Source organism: Quercus robur, chromosome 3 (genome assembly GCF_932294415.1).
Source record: "Quercus robur chromosome 3, dhQueRobu3.1, whole genome shotgun sequence".
Classification (NCBI taxonomy): Eukaryota; Viridiplantae; Streptophyta; class Magnoliopsida; order Fagales; family Fagaceae; genus Quercus; species Quercus robur.
In genome coordinates, this window is record NC_065536.1 from 60,394,354 (window position 1) to 60,414,576 (window position 20,223).

Genomic DNA, 20,223 nt, shown 5'->3' on the forward strand with positions numbered 1-20,223 from the left:
ATCCTTCAACCCTAACCCTACCTGTTAATAAGGCAGGTTAACTTGACCCAACTCATTTGACACGCTTAATAAACGAGTCGTGTTGGGTTGATATGAATGTAACACAACTCATTTCAACCTGCATAATATTAAATATAACATTCATCTAGAAATAATTTAGGGTTTGTAGGGTTTAGAGATCTAGGGTTTGTAAAGTTTCAATTTCTAATTATATCCCTTGTAAGTTTTTGCAATTACCCACTTTTCTTTTTAAATTTAAAATATATGTTGGATATAAAAGGTAATTGACAAATCTAAAATAAAATAAATATTTATTTGTTATACGAGTTAAACGAGTTGTGTTAAGTGGGTCATTTCGGGTTGACACAAATAAATTTACGTGTCAAACGTGTCCATTGCGGGTTACGTAGGTTGACCCGCTTATGACACGTTTTTTACCGTGTCGCTTTCGGGTCAACCCATTTATGACCCAAACCCATTAAGGCCCAACCCTAACCCGAAAAAACCTGTGTCGGGTTTGTGTTGTGTTCGCGGGTTGGGTCGAATATTGACACCCCTAAGAGAGATGTGAGATAGATATTTTTATATTATTTTATTGTGTAGTTAATTTCTATATATTAAAAGAATTCAGGAAATTAGTTATTGCCTATTTTACTTCCAAAAATATCCCTAATTAATTTTTTTTTTTTGAGAAACAAAATTTTTTTTGCCTAATTTAATTAACTTATTATTATTTCTAAAACATAAAAAATAAGGTTAAATTTGTAAATAAAAAAATTAAAAAAATATATTATTTTTTTAGAAAATATAATTTTATAAGTAAGATATTTCTTAAATATAGATCTTAAATTTTATTATAATATATAATTTTATAACTTTCTCTCATAAGGTGAATAATAGGATAAGCATGCCTAAAGACCAAACATTGGGCGACACATTTTGTTGGTAAGAAATGGGAAATTAATACATACATATATATATATATATATATATATATATATATAATTTAAGTAAAAATTTAAATGACAAGTTACAATTTGACCTTAGCGACTTCTAAAATCTTAAAGCTCTCTATTTTTCAATTATTTAAATAGGGTTTCAAAATCATTTTCTCTTGTCGAGAAGTTAATATCTTTTATATGATCAAACTGTAATGTCTAAGAGCAACATAAATTCAAAATCATGTTCTCTTATCGAGAAGTTAATATCTTTATATGATCAAACTGTTAATATCTTTATATGATCAAACTGTAATGTCCAAGAACAACATAAATGGCATTGGCAATGTAAATTTAAGTCCCAGGCTACCAAACTCCTGGTCCTACCTGAAAGTCCACAGTCACGCTCACATGTCACACCTAATTCCAAAACTTACCTACTTTTACGTTCCAAACCAAACTAGTTCACTTCCTTTGTTTGATCACTTATTTCATTCACCATTTATATTTATTTCCCACAAACGTACACACACTGATAGACAACCAGATCAACTTGCATAGCTTGGTGATTGGCAAATCTCTGATACTGAACTCATGGCAAAGAATGATGTCAAGCTTTTGGGTATATGGGCTAGCCCATTTGTGATGAGGGCTCGGATTTCCCTAAACATCAAATCTGTAAACTATGAGTTTCTTGAAGAGACAGTTGGGTCAAAGAGTGAGCTACTTCTCCAATCCAACCCAGTTCATAAGAAAGTCCCAGTTCTGATTCATGGTGACAAGCCCATATGTGAGTCCCTAGTCATTGTTCAATACATTGACGAGGTTTGGACCTCTGGTCCCTCTATCCTCTCTGCTGATCATTATGATCGTGCTATTCAACGATTTTGGGCTGCCTATCTTGATGATAAGGTACAAGTTTTTTGTTTGATTAATTATTTCCCTCTGATCAACATTTCTATTATTTTAAGTCTCGTTATTTTTTTTTTTTGCCAAAATTTAAGTCTCGTTATTATTATTACAAAGGCAAAGGCACATCATAAAATCCATTTAACGTGTAGTTGTTACTTTATGCTTTTGCGTTAGACTAGAACATTGCATGTATATATAATGTGGTGCTAAAGAAAAGGGGGAACAAATTCATAATTGACAGAGGGAAGGTGAAAGTTGGGTTAATCGCGACAAATTATAGTTTGGTTTTTTTATTACGATGATATAAACGTTTCATTCTTGACAGGGGCGGCTTGATACATTTGGGGGCCTAAGACAAAAACTAAAATTGAGACTTTTTATATATTTAAATATGACATAAAAAAAAATATTACTTAAATTCTACTATCTTGTTTTAGATGCAATATTATTACTAATTAACATGAACAATGTAGATTTCTTTTAGAAAGTCTGTATATACAAAAAATTGACAAAACTTTCACACCCGTTGATATGGTAGATTGATAGTGGTAAGTAAAATAGGAATATTAGTGGTGGACCTAGGTAAAAACTAATAAAAGTTTGTTAACTCAATTATTGTGGAAAACGATGTGAATTTTTTTTGTGTATTGCTTTTTTTTTTTAGATGTGTTACATTCACAATATTTTTGACAACAAAGCCTAATTGTTAAATTGTTACTGGTTCTAATTTGAACTTACTACTGAAATTATTTATTTTGTTATCAATAAGTAACAACCTTTAATAACCTACTACTTAGGAATTGTTGTAAAAATATTGTGAAAAATGTTGTGAACGTAACATTTCTACTTGATAAAAAAAAAATTACGTAAAGGCCAATATTTGAGCTTAATTAAATTAAAATTTGGGGCATTTTTTGTACTTGAGGCCTTAGGCGACCGCATCAATTACTTACATTGTAGAGCCAGCACCGATTCTTGAAACATATATACATTATATTTGTGATATATTTATGCAGTATATATAATTAATTGTAATGTAAAAAAAGAAATTATAACCATTTGAAATCCATGAGATAACCTAACCAGCTGACAATAATTAAGAAGAACCCTTTGTTTTACCCTTGGTTTGGTGAACAAAAAAATTACAATGATAGAGGTGTCCTATTGATTAAAAAATGTGATTATGTGCAGTGTAGAGATGTGCGATTAATGTATTAGTGTAAAGAGTTGATTCAAGGCAGGAGAACAAAAAAGATAAAGGTAGATCTAAAATTACATTAGTAAAACTAAGAAAAAATGACATGAAAATTATATAAAGACTATGATTTCAAATAAAGTAGAATGATAAAGAAAAAAGATATAGATATGCTAACTCTAATTAGTCTTTTGAGGATTTATAATCAATTCTAAAATTTTAAAATGGTGGAACTAAGGCTTAGTTGATGTTTAGTGAACAAAGCATAAAGAGTAATTCAATTCATTGTAGGCATCCCCATTCACCTCCTTGGAAACTAGAAAAGAGGATAAATTTCATTATGAATACAAGGTCTTTGGAGTGTGAAAAAAGAGTTAGTAAATGGTAAATTGTTAATGGTACGTAAAAGGTTGATTTCAATGGTGGGTTTAGATAAAAATCAGTAAAAATTAGTCAACTTTAATTATTATGAAATTTTTAGTGTATCTTACTCTTGTAATAAGATTTTTGTATACAAAGGCTGCTATAATATCCTGGTTGATGGCTTGATGCCATGCCTAAGCCACAATGATTTTTTGTAAAGATTTTATGATGACTTATGATGTAGAGAGCCTATTTGATTAGTATGTGGAATTCAAGTTTAAATATAGATTAGTAGGTTTATAAATAGCGGCGGAGCCAAAAAATTTTCTCAAGGGGGCCAAGTCAAATATATAATTGTATTTTGGTAGCTTTAACTATCTCAAAATAAATGTGTATGACTTTATTTTTGGAAAAAAAATTATATATTTTTATAAATTTATGCTTTAAATGCTCCTACAATTAATGACTTATATACGACAAAAAAGTCAATATTAAAAGGAAAATAAATTATATACGACAATAAATTAAAAAGCATGTATATGTATATATATATATATATATATGTATATATATATTTTAAATGAAGGGGGATGACCTAAAATTTACTCAATATTATCTTTTTTGGTGCAGTATTTAATTTTCCAGTCATTCTTTATTTCAAATTGGTGCAGTGGTTCCCTGCCATGAGACGCATTAGGGGTGCCCAAGGAGAGGAGAGGCAGGAGTTGGTGGATCAAGTGGTTGAAGGGCTTGCTCTGTTAGAGGAAGCATTTGGGAAATATAGCAAAGGGAAGGCTTTCTTTGGTGGAGATCAAATTGGGTTCATTGATATTGCTTTTGGGTCCTTATTGGGCTGGCTGAGGGTGACAGAGAAGGTGGGTGAGGTGAAGTTGCTTGATGAAGCAAAGACTCCTGGGCTAGTCAAGTGGGCCGACTGTTTTTGTGCTGATGCTGCTGTTAAGAGTGTTATGCCTGACACAGAGAAGCTTATTGAGTTTTCTAAGTTTCTTATGGCCAAAATGAAAGGGGCTCCTTCTCCTAAGAATTAAAGTTTCTGTGAACAGCTTTAGTGTTGATCATAACTTTATGGCCTATGTTTTGTTGTATTTGCTAAGAAATGGCCTTTGGTTCATGTGGTACCAGAGAAAATGTAGCGAGAAATAAATTAACATGATGTAGTGTGAACTAAGCTGTTGTTTAAGTAATTACTTTCAGAGTTTTGCATATAAATGGTGCTACTCCTCCCACGAACGTGGATTCACCATAATTGTGAAAGAAATTATGGAGCATCATTTTGCAGTACTCCAGGTCAGGACTTTAAATGCATTAAATGTTTTGAAAACTACTTTAAATACATTAAGAATATGTTTAGATAACGTTTATTTTACTGAAAATTGAAAATTAAAAATGAAAAATATTGTAACAAAATAATTTTTAAATATGTAAATAATATCGTAAGACCTATTTTTAATAAAAATCTTGTTAAAAAAAGAGATTTATAAGTCTCAGAAACAGTATATGAGATCCGCTGAAGAGGATAAAAAAGGCCCGTGCACGTTCAAAAAATAAAAGAAAACGCCAAAACACAGACTGGGTGAACTACCGTACTCCTAGTCCTGCCAGAAGCTACTTTAATAAATGCATTAAGTCCCAGACTACCATACTCCTAGTACTACCTGAAAGTCCACATTCACGCACTCACCAAAGTCGGAAATTTAGTTACTTTACGTACCATACCAACTTAGTTCACTCCCTTTGTTTGATCACTTAATTATTTCATTCAACATTTATATATATATATATATATATATATATATATATATTTCCCACAAACGTACACACACTGATCGACACACAGAACCAGATCAACTTGCACAGCTTGGTGATTGGCAAATCTCTGAGACTGAACTCATGGCAAAGAATGATGTCAAGCTTTTGGGTGTATGGGCTAGCCCATTTGTGATGAGGGTTCAGATTTCCCTAAACATCAAATCTGTGAACTATGAGTTTCTTGAAGAGACAATTGGGACGAAGAGTGAGCTACTCCTCCAATCCAATCCAGTTCATAAGAAATTCCCAGTTCTGATTCATGTTGACAAGCCCATTTGTGAGTCCCTAGTCATTGTTCAATACATTGATGAGGCTTGGACCTCTGGTCCCTCCATTCTCCCTTCTGATCCTTATAATCGTGCTATTCAACGATTTTGGGCTGCCTATCTTGATGATAAGGTACAAGTTTTTTGTTTGATTAATTATTTCCCTCTTATCAACATTTCTATTATCTTAAGTCTCATTATTATTATCACAAAGGCAAAGGCACGTCTTAAACTCCACTCAACGTGTAGTTATTTGCATTTGCGTTGGACTTGAACGTTGCATGTATATATAATGTGGCGCTAAAGAAAAGAGGGAACAAATCTATAATTGACAGCAGCATCAGGAAGGTGAAAGTTGGGTTAATTAATCACGACAAATTGTAGTTTAATTTTTTATTATGATGATGATATAAACATTTTGTTCTTGAAACATATGTTATATTTGTGGCATATTTATGCAGTAGATATAATTGATATAATGTAAAATAAGAAGCTATAAAAGCATCCACATTGGTGGAGCTATAATTTTAGCTATTTGGTACTACAAAAAGTTATTTTATCTATTTTACCTTATTACTTTACAAAACAGCCAATATCAGTAGTTTTATTTTAACTTTCAACATAATAAAATAATAGAAACAATACAATAAAATAATTTATCCACTATAATAAAATAATATATCTTCTACCACTAAACAACAAAAAAAACACCTATTTATTATTTTTTCTCACTCTTCATCTTTATCTCTCTATCTTCCCTCTCTTCAACCCACAGCCCCTCACGACACCACTACCATCACCACCACTCATTGTTGTGTCAAACCAAACTCAGCCACCAACTTACAACCAAAAAACTAGGGGAAAAAAAAACCAGTAAAATAACCTCCAAGAACAAGCCGATCAATAGAAATAGCCCACCACAACCTAATCAAAACCCACACAACCTACCGACCCACACCCACAATCACTATTATGGTAGCCTCAGGCTCAAAAAAAAAAAAAAAAAAAAAAAAAAAACCAACCAACAACCAACAGGCCACACCGCCAATACCAACCTTCCATAGGCCATAACACAAACACAAACCTAGCAACCCCAAATTAGCCACAATAGATCGGCGATGGGGTTTGGGTCGGCAACATGGGGCAAGGGAATGTGTCGGTGAGAGTTGAGCTTCGAGGGTGGGCTAGCGACGATGAGAGGATAATGACTCTTAGCAGTTGAGTTTCAGGGGTGGGCTTGCGGCAATGAGAGGATGATGACTCTCAGCAGTGGTGAGAGTTGAGAGATATGAACTGTCGGGTAGAGGAGAAAAAAATAATAATAAATAATATTTTAATAGGAGGTGGGAATAAAAAATTAATTTTTTTTTTAGCTTTTAACTACATTGCATTGCCATATATAGTTGTGCACTATAACTGTGTAGGTAAAAATTTTACCTATACCACCACCAATGTAGCATCTTTTTTGTATATGGTGGTGCTAAAAATAGCTTTTTAGCACCACCATTGTGGATGCTCTAACCATTTGAAATCCATGAGATAACCTAGCAGGCTGACAATAATTAAAAAGAACCCTTTGTTTTACCCTTGATTTGATGAATAAATAAATTACAATAATAGAGGTGTCCTATTGATTAAGAGAGAGAGAGAGAGAGAGTCCTTTGTGTAAAGAAAAGGACTTTTTGGAATTCTCTGGAATGAAACTTGTATTCGCAAAAAAAAAAAAATAAAAGCACCAAATAAACCTTACACATTGATTTGCTCTTTAGGGGCCATTTGATTGGAGATTTCTAGTATTATTATTAAAAATGATGTGAAAACTATAGTTTAAAAAATGTTGTGGAAATGTGTGTCTACAATATTCATAAAGTAAAAAATGTGTTTGGTACCATGTTTTAAATAACATGTATCAGTGAGTGAAAAAAATATAATTGTGTGTTTAGTATGAGTGTGTTTCATTAAAAAAAAAAAAAAAAAAAAAAAAAAAAAACTAACAAGCATAATACAATTTTTTTTTTTTTTTTTTTTTTTGGAAGAGAGAAAGAAGTCAGTTTATGTTTTGTCACATCAAGTGGGCCCCATGATTTTCAACATATTTACAAAAATGTCATTGAGCAACGTTGTTTTAAAATTGAAAACTGGTGGAAAAGTTTTCTAAATTTAGTGTTTAAACACCCTAAAATGAGTAACGTAACTCAAACACTCCAGTAAAAAACACTCTTAACAAGTGCTTTTTTTTTTTTTTTTTTTGGCTCATAGTTTTCATTGTTTAAACGCTAAAATTTGTTGTTCAAACACCCTAACCAAATAAGCCTTTTATACATCATAGCAATCAGTTATACAAGCCCAGAAAATAGGCGGGAAAGTAGGAAATCTAACTAACTAAAACAGTAACAAACTAATGGCTAAGAAGGAAAACAAATAAAATTACAACACATGTTCATCTAACCGCCTGAGTCACGTGCCAGCAACTGAAACTTCATTTAACAATACAACATCATTTTTCCCTTTAATTGCTTCTTTTCTTTGATAGAAAGCGATGCCGTTTTCTTCAGTTCCTTCTTCTGATTTCTTGTTTCAGTTTTGACACTATGAGATAGTTTGATTGTGCAGTGCAGAGATATACGATTAATGTATCAGTGGAATGGGTAAATTCAAGAAATGGGAACAAAAAAGATAAAGGTAGATCTAAAATTGTAAACTAGGGAAAAATGATATGGAAATTAAGGAGGTAATATAAAGACTATGATTTTAGATAGAATAGAATGATAAAGAAAAAAGATATAGATATGCTAACTTTAATTAGTCTTTTGAGGATTTATTACTAATCTTAAAATTGTGGAATTAAGGCTTAGTTGATGTTGTTTAGTGAACAAAGCATAGGGAGTAATTCAAATATTTCTTCTATATACATTGTAGGCATCTCAATTCATCTCCTTGGAAAAAACTAGTAAAAGCTTGCCAACTTAATTATTGTGAAATTTTTAGTGTATCATTACTCTTGTAATAAGATTTTTGTATAAAAGACTGCTATAATATCCTGGTTAATGGCTTGATGCCATACCTAAACCACAATGATCTCTTGTAAAGATTTTATGATGATCTATGATGTGGAGAGACTATTTGATTACATTCTTAGTATGTGGAATTCAGGTTTAGATATAGATTAGTAGGTTCATAGTGGCGGAGTCATAAAATTTTCTCAAGGGGAGCTAAGCCAAATGTATTATTGTATTTCAGTAGCTTTAACTCTCTCAATATAAATGCATATAACTTTATTTTTAGAAAACAACAAAAATTATATATTTTTATAAATTTATGCTTTAAATGTCCATAAAATTAATGACTTATATATGACAAAAAAGTTAATATTAAAAGGAAAATAAAGAAGAGACTACAATAAATTAAAAATCACTTATGTATATATATTTTTTAAATGAAGGGGGCATTATTTTTTTTTTTTTTGGTACAACATTTAATTTTTCCAGTCATTCTTTATTGCAAATTGGTGCAGTGGTACCCTGCCATGAGACGTTTTAGGGGTGCCCATGGAGAGAAGAGGCAGGAGTTGCTGGATCAAATGGTTGAAGTGCTTGCATTGTTGGAGGAAGCATTTGGGAAATATTGCAAAGGGAAGGCTTTCTTTGGTGGAGATCGAATTGAGTTCCTTGATATTGCTTTTGGGTCCTTCTTGGGCTGGCTGAGGTTGATAGAGAAGGTGGGTGGGGTGAAGCTGCTTGATGAAGCAAAGACTCCTGGGCTAGTCAAGTGGGCCGAGAGGTTTTGTGCTGATGTTGCTGTTAAGAGTGTTATGCCTGAGACAGAGAAGCTTATTGAGTTCTCTAAGGTTCTTATGGCCAAAATGAAAGGGGCTCCTCCTCCTCCTAAGAATTAAGTTTCTGTGAACAATGTCATCAAAATATATATATTAATAAGCTTCTGTGAACAACTTTGGTGTTGATCATGGAAGTAGTTTTATGGCCTATGTTTTGTTCTATTTGCTAAAAAATAGCCTTTTGGTTCATGTAAATGCAGTGAGAAATAATTTAACATGATGCAATGTGAATTAAGTTATTGTTTAAATAAGAATAAAGTTTAGCTACAAAATTAGTTGTAATCTAATGTTACAACCTTTTTTAATAAAATAAATATTACTACATATTTCAAAAATCTAACCGTTGAATTGCATGTTCTTTACACTCTTAATACACATGTCAAATTTTGTATCAATCAGATATTATTTACTATATGATCTATAAGTTTATATTTTATGCATAATTTTAAACCACAAAAACTTGCAATTTAAATAATATATTAATGACATAGCTATTTTATCTTTAATTTTCTAGAAACTTAGCAAGCATGAAGGATATAAGAAGAATGGGTAATCCAATAGTAGATTTGTCAAAATTCACCTCCAATAAAAAGATATTAAGTAAAGTTGATGTCTTAGGCTACAACTAATTTTGTAACTAAACTTTGTCATTTTAAGTAATTTCTTTTAGACTTTTGCATGTGAATGGTGTTCCTCCTCTCATATTCATAGCGGGTCTACTTATTAAATCATGGTAGACTCCAATATAAAAGTGAAAAAAAGAAGTACCATTTTACTATCACTTACTCCAAGACCTAAAGTACATTAAACGTTTTAAAAACTACTTTGGAGAATCCATGCATCCACATTGGTGGAGCCACAATTTTAGCTATTTGGCTCCTTTGTGGCTCCACCAAATGCTACTTTATCTATTTTACTTTTTCACTTTACAAAATATCCAATACCAGTGACTTTATTTTAGCTTTTAACATAATAAAATAACATAAATAACACAATAAAATATTATATTTACTGATGATGCAAAAAATCGTCAGTTGAACTCCTCGTCAATCCAAATGAAAGAAGGTGTTGGATTTGTCAAGAGACGAACCTGCAATAAGATATGAAATAGAGAAAAAAGAAATACACTAGTGTAGTGTGTGCCAAAGGGCCTCCGATGATTAAGTTGGAATGGAATTCAATTGAAGTATATCACAAAGGAATTTAACTTGGAAATAGTTTTTGGGATTAGAATCATCTACCTCTCTCCCTTTGGTTTGTGTGGGTTTTATTAGCCCTTGTCTTCATTGTCTAAATGAACATTTGCATTTATGGGATATGGACCGTTGGTATTAATGGTTGGCTTTTATTGTCTACCAACAACTACTCGTCCGTTATGCTCGTACGTTTAACTGTCTTGGGCAATGAATGTCTTTTATTGCTTTGTCCGTCATTGATTTCCATATGTTAGGCCATACATTGAATAGCATTAATTCATCTGTCGAGAGATGGACGATCTTAACACTCATCAGTAATGAATGCAGAGGCATTATAGACTTCAATGGTCTTTTACCCATTACCTCAAAAAAAAAAAAAAAAATGGTCTTTTATCCATTGGTCCGTCAATTACACTTTTGCCTATTTGGCGCATTGACCGTTACTCATCAGTAATGAATGTAGTCGTTCATCTCATGGACCGGACGACGATAGCTTGATGGACGATGTTGTTTTTCTCTTCTTTTGCTATATGATGGACAAGGGTGATTTTTCTCCTCTTCATCTACTATAATAAACAATTCATTTATTTATTATTTTTTCTTTGTTCTTCACCATCTTCAAGCACTCACGACAGTGCCACCACCACCAGTGGCAAATCTTTGAGACTGAACTCATGGAAAAGAATGATGCCAAGCTTTTGGGTGTATGGGCTAGCCCATTTGTGATGAGGGCTTAGATTTCCCTAAACATCAAATCTGTGAACTATGAGTTCCTCAAAGAGACAACTGGGTCAAAGAGTGAGCTACTCCTCCAATCCAATCTAGTTCATAAGAAAGTCCCAATTCTGATTCATGGTGACAAGCCCATTTGTGAGTCCGTAGTCATTGGTCAATACATTGACGAGGTTTGAACCTCTGGTCCCTTTATCCTCTCTGTTGATCATTATGATCATGCTATTCAATGATTTTGGGCTGCCTATCTTGATGGTAAGGTGCAAGTTTTTTGTTTGATTAATTATTTCCTTATAATCAACATTTCTGTTATTTTAAGTAACATTATTATTATCACAAAGGCAAAGGCACATCATAAACTCCACTTAATGTGTGTAATTGTTAATTTATGCTTTTGTGTTGGACTTGAATGTTGCATGTGTGTGTGTGTGTGTGTGTGTGTGTGGTGCTAAAGAAAAGGAGGAACAAATCTATAATTGACAACAACATCAGGAAGGTGAAAATTGGGTTAATCACAATAATTTATAATTAGATTTTTATTATTGTCAGATATTAGCTATGATATATTCCATGTTGAATATGCTTGAATAGATGCGGAAGAGAGAAGCATAAAATAGGAACACAAGAAAACTAAGGTTATGTGATTCAGCCTTACGGTCTACGTCCACGGAGGAAACCTTTAAAAGCTACATCTTTTTTTGATATTATATAAGAGTGTAGTATAAAACCTATATTATAATGAACCATAACATGGTTATATATAGTAGACTAAACCCTAAACTAATAGACATCTAGTACAAGTAGAAGACTTGGCTTGCACATAAAGCAGAATTAGGTTTGGGCCTATGCTAATGGGCTAATATAAAGTAGAATTAGATTTGGACCTATATTAATATATCTCTAACAATTATGATGAAGATATAGACATTTTAATCTTGAAACATACGTTATATTTGTGACATATTTATGCAATAGATATAATTGATGTAGTGTAAAATAAGAAAATATAACCATTTGAAATCCATGAGATAACCTAACAGGTTGACAGTAATTAAAAAGAACCCTTTGTTAAACCCTTGGTTTGGTGAACAAACAAATTACAACGATAGAGGTGTCCTATTGAGAGAGTCCTTAGAGAGAGTTTGATTGTGTGCTGTGTAGAGTTGAGTGATTAATGTATCAGTGGAATGAGTTGATTCAAGGCATGGTTACAAAAAAGATAAAGGTGGATCTAAAATTACATTAGTAAAACTAGGAAAAAATGACATGGAAATTAAGGAGGTAATATAAAGACTATAATTTCAAATAGAGTAGAATGATACAGAAAAAATATATAGACTAACTCAAATTAGTCTTTTGATGATTTATAACCAATCCCAAAATTGTAAAATTGTGGAACTAAAGCTTAGTTGACGTTGTTTAGTGAGCAAAGCATATGGAGTAATTCAAATATTTATTCTATATTCATTGTAAGCACCCCAATTCACCTCTTTGGAAACTAGAAAGGAGGATAAATTTCATTATGAATACAAGGTCTCTGGAGTGTGAAAAAGGGGTATTGCAAATTGTTTAATGGTAGGTAAAATATTGATTTAAATGATGGGCCTAGATAAAAATAATAAAAACTAGTCAACTTAATTATAGGAATTTTTTTTTCTAAATAACAATAAATATTAAAAAATTTAGTTAATTGTCACGTTTCAAAACAATTTTGAAAACTAGCATCTCGAGTGTCTAAAACTCGAGTTCCAAGATAAAACTCGAGTTTTTAAGTCTCGATTTGTAAGTGGATAAATAAAAAAATCAGCCTGAAAATCGAGTTTTAAACACTCGATTTCCATTAATTGAGTAAAAACGCCGCTATAGGTCTATAAAACGTCACTATATGGCTTAAAAACGCCACTATAGGACCCCCTAAACCTGTACTTTAAAAAAAATATTTGCAGGAAAACGCCGCTATAGGGTTTTAAAACGTCACTGTAAGGCTTAAAAACGCCACTATAGGTGAAATTTTTTTGCATGGAAATCGAGTTTTAAAGACTTGAGATCTATGTGGCATTTTCACACTCCCAAAACGAGTCTTTTGGACTCGAGTTATAATATGGATCTCGAGTTTCTAAAACTCGAGATGTTAGTTTCCTTAATTCTTTGAAAACGTTCCTAACTTACTATTTTGAATGGCTGATGGATGATGTTATGCACAATACCTCTAATTATAGTGTATCTTGTCTCAAAACATATATATATATATATATATGGTGTATCTTACTCTTGTAATAAGATTTTTGTATACAAGGCTGCTATAATATCCTGGTTGATGGCTTGATGCCATGCCTAAACCACAATAATTTTTAGCAAAGATTTTATGATGACCTATGATGTAGAGAGACTATTTGATTACATTCTTTGTATGTGGAATTCAGGTTTAGGTATAGATTAGTAGGTTCATAAGTAGTAGCGGAGTTAAAAATTTTCTCAAGGGTCCAAGTCAAATGTATCGTTCTATTTCGGTAGCTTTAACTCTCTCAATATAAATGTGTATGACTTTATTTTTGGAAAACAACAAAAATTATATATTTTTATAAATTTATGCTTTAAATGCTCCTAAAATTAATGACTTATATACAACAAAAAAGTCAATATTAAAAGGAATGAATTAAAGAGCATATATATATATATATATAAATAAAGTTTAGTTACAAGATCAGTTATAGCCTTAAGCTACAAACTCACTCAATATCTTTTTATTGGAGGTAAATTTTGACAAATCCATCATTGGATTACATTTTCTTCTTATATCCTTCATATTTACAAAATTTCAAAAAAATTAAAGATTAATAGCTATGTTATCAATAATTTTTTAAATTGCAAGTTTTTGTAATTTAAAATTATGTATAAAATATAAGTTTATATATTATATAGTAAATAATATCCGATTAATACAAAATTTGACATGTGTATTAAGAGCGTAAAAAATATGCAATTTAGCAGTTAGATTTTCAAAATATGTAATAATATTTATTTTATTGAGTCAGTTTGTAGCCTTGTGTTACAATTAATTTTGTAACTAAATTTTTTCCTCTACATATATATATATATATTAAATGTAGGGTGATTACCTAAAATTTACTCAATATATAAATATATATATATATATATATTTATATATATTTTTTTTTAGTACAGCACTTAATTTTCCAGTCATTCTTTATTTCGAATTGGTGCAGTGGTTCCCTGCCATGAGACGCATCAGGGGTGCCCGAGGAGAGGCAGGAGTTGGTGGATCATGTGGTTGATGGGCTTTTTCTGTTAGAGGAAGCATTTGGGAAATACAGCAAAGGGAAGGCTTTCTTTCTTGGAGACCGAATTGGGTTCGTTGATATTGCCTTTGGGTCCTTATTGGGCTGGCTGAGGGTGACAGAGAAGGCGGGTGAGGTGAAGCTGCTTGATGAAGCAAAGACTCCTGGGCTAGTCAAGTGGGCCGAGAGTTTTTGTGCTGATGTTGCTGTTAAGAGTGTTATGCCTGAGACAGAGAAGCTTATTGAGTTTTCTAAGCTTCTTATGGCCAAAATGAAAGGGGCTCCTCCTAAGAATTAAGTTTCTGTGAACAGCTTTAGTGTTGATCATGGAAGTAGCTTTATGGCCTATGTTTTGTTGTATTTGCTAAGAAATGGCCTTTTGGTTCATGTGGTACCTGAGAAAATGTAGTGAGAAATAATTTAACATGATGTAGTGTGAACTAAGCTGTTGTCTAAATAATTCCTTTTTTAGACTTTTAGGTGTGAACAGTGCTACTCCTCTCACATTCAGGTGGTTGTATTCATTAAATTGTGGTGGGCTCTAAAGAAGGGAGTACCGTTCATTCTACTCCATCACCTAAAATGCATTAACTGTTTTGAAAACTACTTTGGAGACTTTTCTGTAAAACTACTTTGGAGACTTTTCTGTAACTCAATTGCAATTTTCTGTAACTCAATCAATCAAGTCATATGAGTGGTAGAGTTATAAACTCATATTGATTAGCCATTTTTATTTCATCCCACGTAACTTGTCACTTGGACAAATTATAATAAAAATTGTGACAAAAATTATGGTCTTATTATTTTATTTATATGGATCTAGTTAATATGAGCCTTTAAAGCATACATTAGTAAATCTATTTTTGAAAAAATTTTATTGAGAATTGAAAAAATTGTCAAATTTTTTTCAATTTTTAATAAACTTTTTTCAAAATTGATCTATTATTGTGTGTCTTAGGACACAGTCGTGTTGCACTCTCGGCCACACAAACTACCGACACTCTCTTTTCGAGAAGTTATAAATTATAATAAGGAAAATAATGGGACTGTAAACGGTAAGTCCAAGAACAACACGAATCACAAGCAATGCCTTTATCCAAATATATATATATTCAAGTTCCATACTCATCCACTCCTCAAAAAAAAAAAAAAAGTTCCATACTCATCCACTACCTGCGAGACCAAATTCCACTCTCGCACCTAATTCCAAAGCTTATTTACTTCACGTACCAAACCAAATTAGTTGACACCCTTTGTTTGAGCACTTATTTCATTCACCGTTTCTATTTATTTCCCACACACAGACACAGAGAACCAGATCAACTTGCAAAACTTGGTGATTGGAAAATTTGAGAGTGAGTACTCATGGCAAAGAATGATGTCAAGGTTCTGGGTGGATGGCCTAGCCCATATGTGATGAGGCCTAGGATTGCACTTAATATCAAATCTGTGAACTATGAGTTTCTTGAAGAGACATTTGGGTCAAAGAGTGAGCTTCTCCTCCAGTCCAACCCAGTTCATAAGAAAATACCAGTTCTGATTCATGGTGACAAGCCCATCTGTGAGTCCATGATCATTGTTGAATACATTGACGAGGTTTGGACATCTGGTCCCTCTATCCTCCCTTCTGATCCTTATGATCGTGCTATTCAACGATTTTGGGCTGCCTATGTTGATGAGAAGGTACCACATGTTTGTTTATTGTTTGATTAATTATTTCTCTTTCATCATCTCTGTATTTTTAAATTTAATACTTAATTTTTAAGAGTTTTGTAACTACTCTCACCAATGAAGCTAACCAAGTTTAAATGATTAGTAGTACTGTAGTAGTTTTTTTTTTTTTTTTTTTTTTTTTTTTTTTTTTTTAAGAAGAAAGAATTCTACTAGTTAATTTTGTGTGGATTTGAAAGTTGCATGTATATATCATATGGTGCTAAAGAAAAGAAAGAAAAAAAAAAATATTGACAGCAGCATATGCAAGGTGAAAGTTGTTTTTGAATTTTTTTGAATTAATTTATTTTTTTATGATGATGATTATATAATCATTTTAGTCTTGAAACATAAGATATATTTGTGACATATTATGCAGTAGATATAATTATTTTTTTGTTGTTGAAATTATGCAGTTGATATTATTGATATAATATAAAATGTGAAAATATAATTATTTGAAATCCATAAGATGACAGAATAGACTCTAAGACAATAACAAAAAGAGAATCCCTTGTTTTTCCCTTGGTTAGGTGAACAAATTATAATGATTGGGGTGCCTTTATTGATTAAAAAATGAGAGTTTTTTTAGATTGTTTGATTATGTGCACAGGAGAATGGTTAGTGCATCAAGAGCTAAGTTGATTTGAGGTGAGGGAACAAAAAAGTATAAAGGAAGATCTAAAATAATTTTTGTAGAACTAAGAAAAAATGACATGACAATTAGGGAAATAATAGAGACCATGATTTCAGATAGAGTAGAATGATAAAAAAAATAAAAATAATAAAAAAGAAAGAAGAAGAAGATGTGCTAATGATGATTAGTCTTTTGAGGATCTATAACTGATTCTAAAATTTTGGAACTAAAGCGTAGTCGTTGGTTGTGGTGGTGGTGTTACTGTTTAGTGAACATATTGATATTATAAGGTTAATTCAAATATTTCTTCTATATTCAACAAAGGCAATCCTTAGAAACTAGAGATGACAAATTTCATTATGAGTATAAGGTCTATGGAGTGCGAAAAAAGGGTTGGTAGCTTGTCTTATGATCCATGGATCATAGTAGTTGATGCTTTATAATCTCAATAACTCTAAAGATACAAAAAATTTCATAACGACTGAAGTGGCAAGTTATTTATAATAGGTAAAAGGGTGACTGGACTCAAATGAGAACTGATAAAAATTTGCTAACTCACGTGATGTGAAAAATATTATGTATGTAGCATTACTCTTATAAAATTTTGTGTACAAGGCTGCTATATTATCCTGGTTGATGGCTTGCTGATATGCTTAAACCACAATAATTTTTCGTAAATATTTTATGACGACTCATCCCACAGTGAGACAGTGAGACTAATTGATTACATTCTTAGCATGTGCAATTTAGGTTTAAATACAGACTAATGGTTAATAATAACGGATGTTGCTTCTTGTTTGGTCACTCCAATTAAATCAATATATGTTGCATATCCCTTCCTTCTCCCTTTTGTGTGTGTGTTTGTTTTTCAAAATATATAGGGGGCATATCATTTTTCCTTTCTTTTTTTTTGGGGACAACATTTAGTTTTCAAGTCATTATGAATTGCAAATGGGTGCAGTGGTTCGCTGCCATGAAAGGCCTTAGGAGTGCGCAAGGAGAGGAGAGGAAGCCTTTTCTGGATCAAGTTACTGAAGGACTTGCACTGTTGGAGGAAGCATTTGGGAAATGTAGCAAAGGGAAGGCTTTCTTTGGTGGAGATCGAATTGGGCTCCTTGATATTGCTTTTGGGTCCTTCTTGGGCTGGCTGAAGGTGACAGAGAAGGTAAATGGTGTGAAGCTGCTTGATGAAGCAAAGACTCCTGGGTTGGTCAAGTGGGCTGAGAGGTTTTGTGCTGATGCTGCTGTTAAGAGTGTCATGCCTGAGACAGAGAAGCTTTTAGAGTTTTCTAAGGTTCTTGCGGCCAAAATGAAAGGGGCTCCTCCCCCTAAGAATTAAGTTTTTGTGAACAACTTTAGTGTTGATCATGGAAGTACCTTAATTATGGCCACTGTTTTGTTGTTTTAGCTGAAATGGCCTTTTGGTTTATGGGGTACCTGAAAAGAAATGTTGTGAGAAATAATTTGACATGCTAAAGGATGATGCAGTGTGAACTAAGCTGTAGTTTTTATAATTTCCTTTTGGACTTTTGCGTGTCACATTAAAAGCATGGTTCCAGATCAATAGCTGCTGATGCATTAGCTGTTTTGAAAACTACTCTTGGCTGGGATTTTTGTTTATGTTGTTTTTTATTTAATAATGCAGAGGATGAAGTCTTACAAAGGCCTGTCTTACAATATTTTTATCAAATATTGATATGGAAAATTCTTACTAATTCACATTTAGGTTCATAACTAATATTACTTTTTTTACTTAAAAATAATAATTTATTACAACAGTAATTTGTAAAAAGTTTATGGATTTAGCATTTTCCTTCAAATAAAACCCACATTTGGATATGAAGTAAAGGTCTTTTTGCTAATGGACACCTTCTAAATAAATGAAAAGACCACTCAATTCTATTTCTATCAAAGCCCTTTTGCATATCAACTTTTAAACCCAACAATTCACAAGAAATATGCTTCTTCTCGAAGGTCAGGACTATTTACTAACCAATGATACAATTCTGAATTCCTTGCTATCCATCTCTTTGGGACACAGGCTGGTTAAAAAGGTGAGATTAGTTTATGTATTTCTTTTATTTTCTAGCCACAATGCCCTTCACGGTTCCCAAAATATTTTTCTAGACTATTTGAAATGTAGTCGAGTCTACATGTGCCTTGGATTTCCATACTTTGACTAACTACTTCCCAACTCTTTTCATCTAATTATAATCACACTGCCTCAAATCGGTTTAAGCTTCACAATTTCGTATTATGCACAAATGATTTTCACGGAAAAAAATTGTAACACGATATTATTTGTGCATAGTAAAATATGTTAATTATGAACCATCACTTTTACATAGGTCCATAATTAGCACATTTTATTTTTGATAGTTATTTTTCTTTTTCTTTTTAATAAGCATTAACATATTTTACTTTCTCCAAATATAAAAAAAAAAAAAAAAACATATTTTGTTATGCACACCATGTTTATAATCCATAAATAATCTTGTGTACCGGTTACAAGTGTTTGTTTGGCAAAAACTAATTAGCTTTTATCTTCCTTTTTTTAATTTAAATTTAGCAAAACTAAATTTTTTCCAAAATAAATATATTTTTTTTTTTTGAAAATAAGTTAGTTTTTAACTTTTTGTCACACTTGATAAAAGTTTTTTTTGAAAAAAAAACTATATCTTTTGATAAGTACTATGCAAAATAAGCTATGAGAAGTAGGAGATACCAAATTTAATTGCAATTCAGGAATAGGACAGTAAATGAATCAAGTCATTTATGAATAGTTTTTGACTTGCAAAAAATTTAATTTATTCGTTTGTTTAGTAAACAAGTCAAGCTCAAGCGCAAGTTTAGGCTTGATTGTTAAACAAGTTAAGATCATACACAATAATGTGTTTGTGAACAAGCTCATGAATACAAGAACTTGATTTAACTATTATAATATTATATTTTTATATGTATACTTATCTAAAAATATATTTATATAAACTATAAGTTTGTAAATAGGTTAATATTATTATTTGTAATTTATTAATAATATAGATTGTCTATTTATAGAAAAAGTTTATAAATTTATGTAGGGGTAAAACATTTTAGTTTTGATTTTACTATATATAAAAAAAAAAGTTAATAAAGTAATTCTTAAATAAATTTGAATTTGTTCGATAAGAAAATTAACCAAATTTAAACTTATAATTTATTTGCGAGATAAACTTGAACTCAATTTATGTTCAAAAATAAAAAATAAAAATAATCTAAATTTTTAATATTCGATTAAGCTGATTCCAAAGAATAAAAGTCACTACTTAGG

General features: G+C 31.6%; 3 protein-coding genes and 1 pseudogene across 3 annotated transcripts; all 4 read left to right on the forward strand.

Annotated features, from left to right (window-relative positions):
* Positions 1–1,424: 1,424 nt before the first annotated feature.
* On the forward strand, positions 1,425–4,638 carry LOC126718676 (glutathione S-transferase U17-like). The gene is made up of 2 exons (XM_050420993.1): positions 1,425–1,850; positions 4,080–4,638. Exons 1-2 carry the CDS (start codon positions 1,533–1,535, stop codon positions 4,455–4,457), a joined length of 696 nt encoding a protein of 231 aa, XP_050276950.1. The 5' UTR covers positions 1,425–1,532; the 3' UTR covers positions 4,458–4,638.
* Positions 4,639–5,251: 613 nt separating this feature from the next.
* LOC126718673 (glutathione S-transferase U17-like) lies at positions 5,252–9,487 on the forward strand. Its single transcript, XM_050420990.1, has 2 exons — positions 5,252–5,637; positions 9,019–9,487. Exons 1-2 carry the CDS (start codon positions 5,320–5,322, stop codon positions 9,397–9,399), a joined length of 699 nt encoding a protein of 232 aa, XP_050276947.1. The 5' UTR covers positions 5,252–5,319; the 3' UTR covers positions 9,400–9,487.
* Positions 9,488–11,209: 1,722 nt separating this feature from the next.
* On the forward strand, positions 11,210–15,172 carry LOC126718678 (glutathione S-transferase U17-like; annotated as a pseudogene).
* A 535-nt stretch (positions 15,173–15,707) lies between these two features.
* Positions 15,708–18,510, forward strand: LOC126718675 (glutathione S-transferase U17-like). Its single transcript, XM_050420992.1, has 2 exons — positions 15,708–16,249; positions 17,875–18,510. Exons 1-2 carry the CDS (start codon positions 15,932–15,934, stop codon positions 18,250–18,252), a joined length of 696 nt encoding a protein of 231 aa, XP_050276949.1. The 5' UTR covers positions 15,708–15,931; the 3' UTR covers positions 18,253–18,510.
* Positions 18,511–20,223: the final 1,713 nt, after the last annotated feature.

What these genes read in the sequence shown, in the direction of transcription:
- LOC126718673 (XM_050420990.1), top strand. Translation starts at nt 5,320, where the DNA reads ATGGCAAAGAATGATGTCAAGCTTTTGGGTGTATGGGCTAGCCCATTT. An exon ending in CTGCCTATCTTGATGATAAG is followed by an intron (nt 5,638 to 9,018) that starts GTACAAGTTTTT and finishes AAATTGGTGCAG; the next exon opens with TGGTACCCTGCCATGAGACG.
- LOC126718675 (XM_050420992.1), top strand. Translation starts at nt 15,932, where the DNA reads ATGGCAAAGAATGATGTCAAGGTTCTGGGTGGATGGCCTAGCCCATAT. An exon ending in CTGCCTATGTTGATGAGAAG is followed by an intron (nt 16,250 to 17,874) that starts GTACCACATGTT and finishes AAATGGGTGCAG; the next exon opens with TGGTTCGCTGCCATGAAAGG.
- LOC126718676 (XM_050420993.1), top strand. Translation starts at nt 1,533, where the DNA reads ATGGCAAAGAATGATGTCAAGCTTTTGGGTATATGGGCTAGCCCATTT. An exon ending in CTGCCTATCTTGATGATAAG is followed by an intron (nt 1,851 to 4,079) that starts GTACAAGTTTTT and finishes AAATTGGTGCAG; the next exon opens with TGGTTCCCTGCCATGAGACG.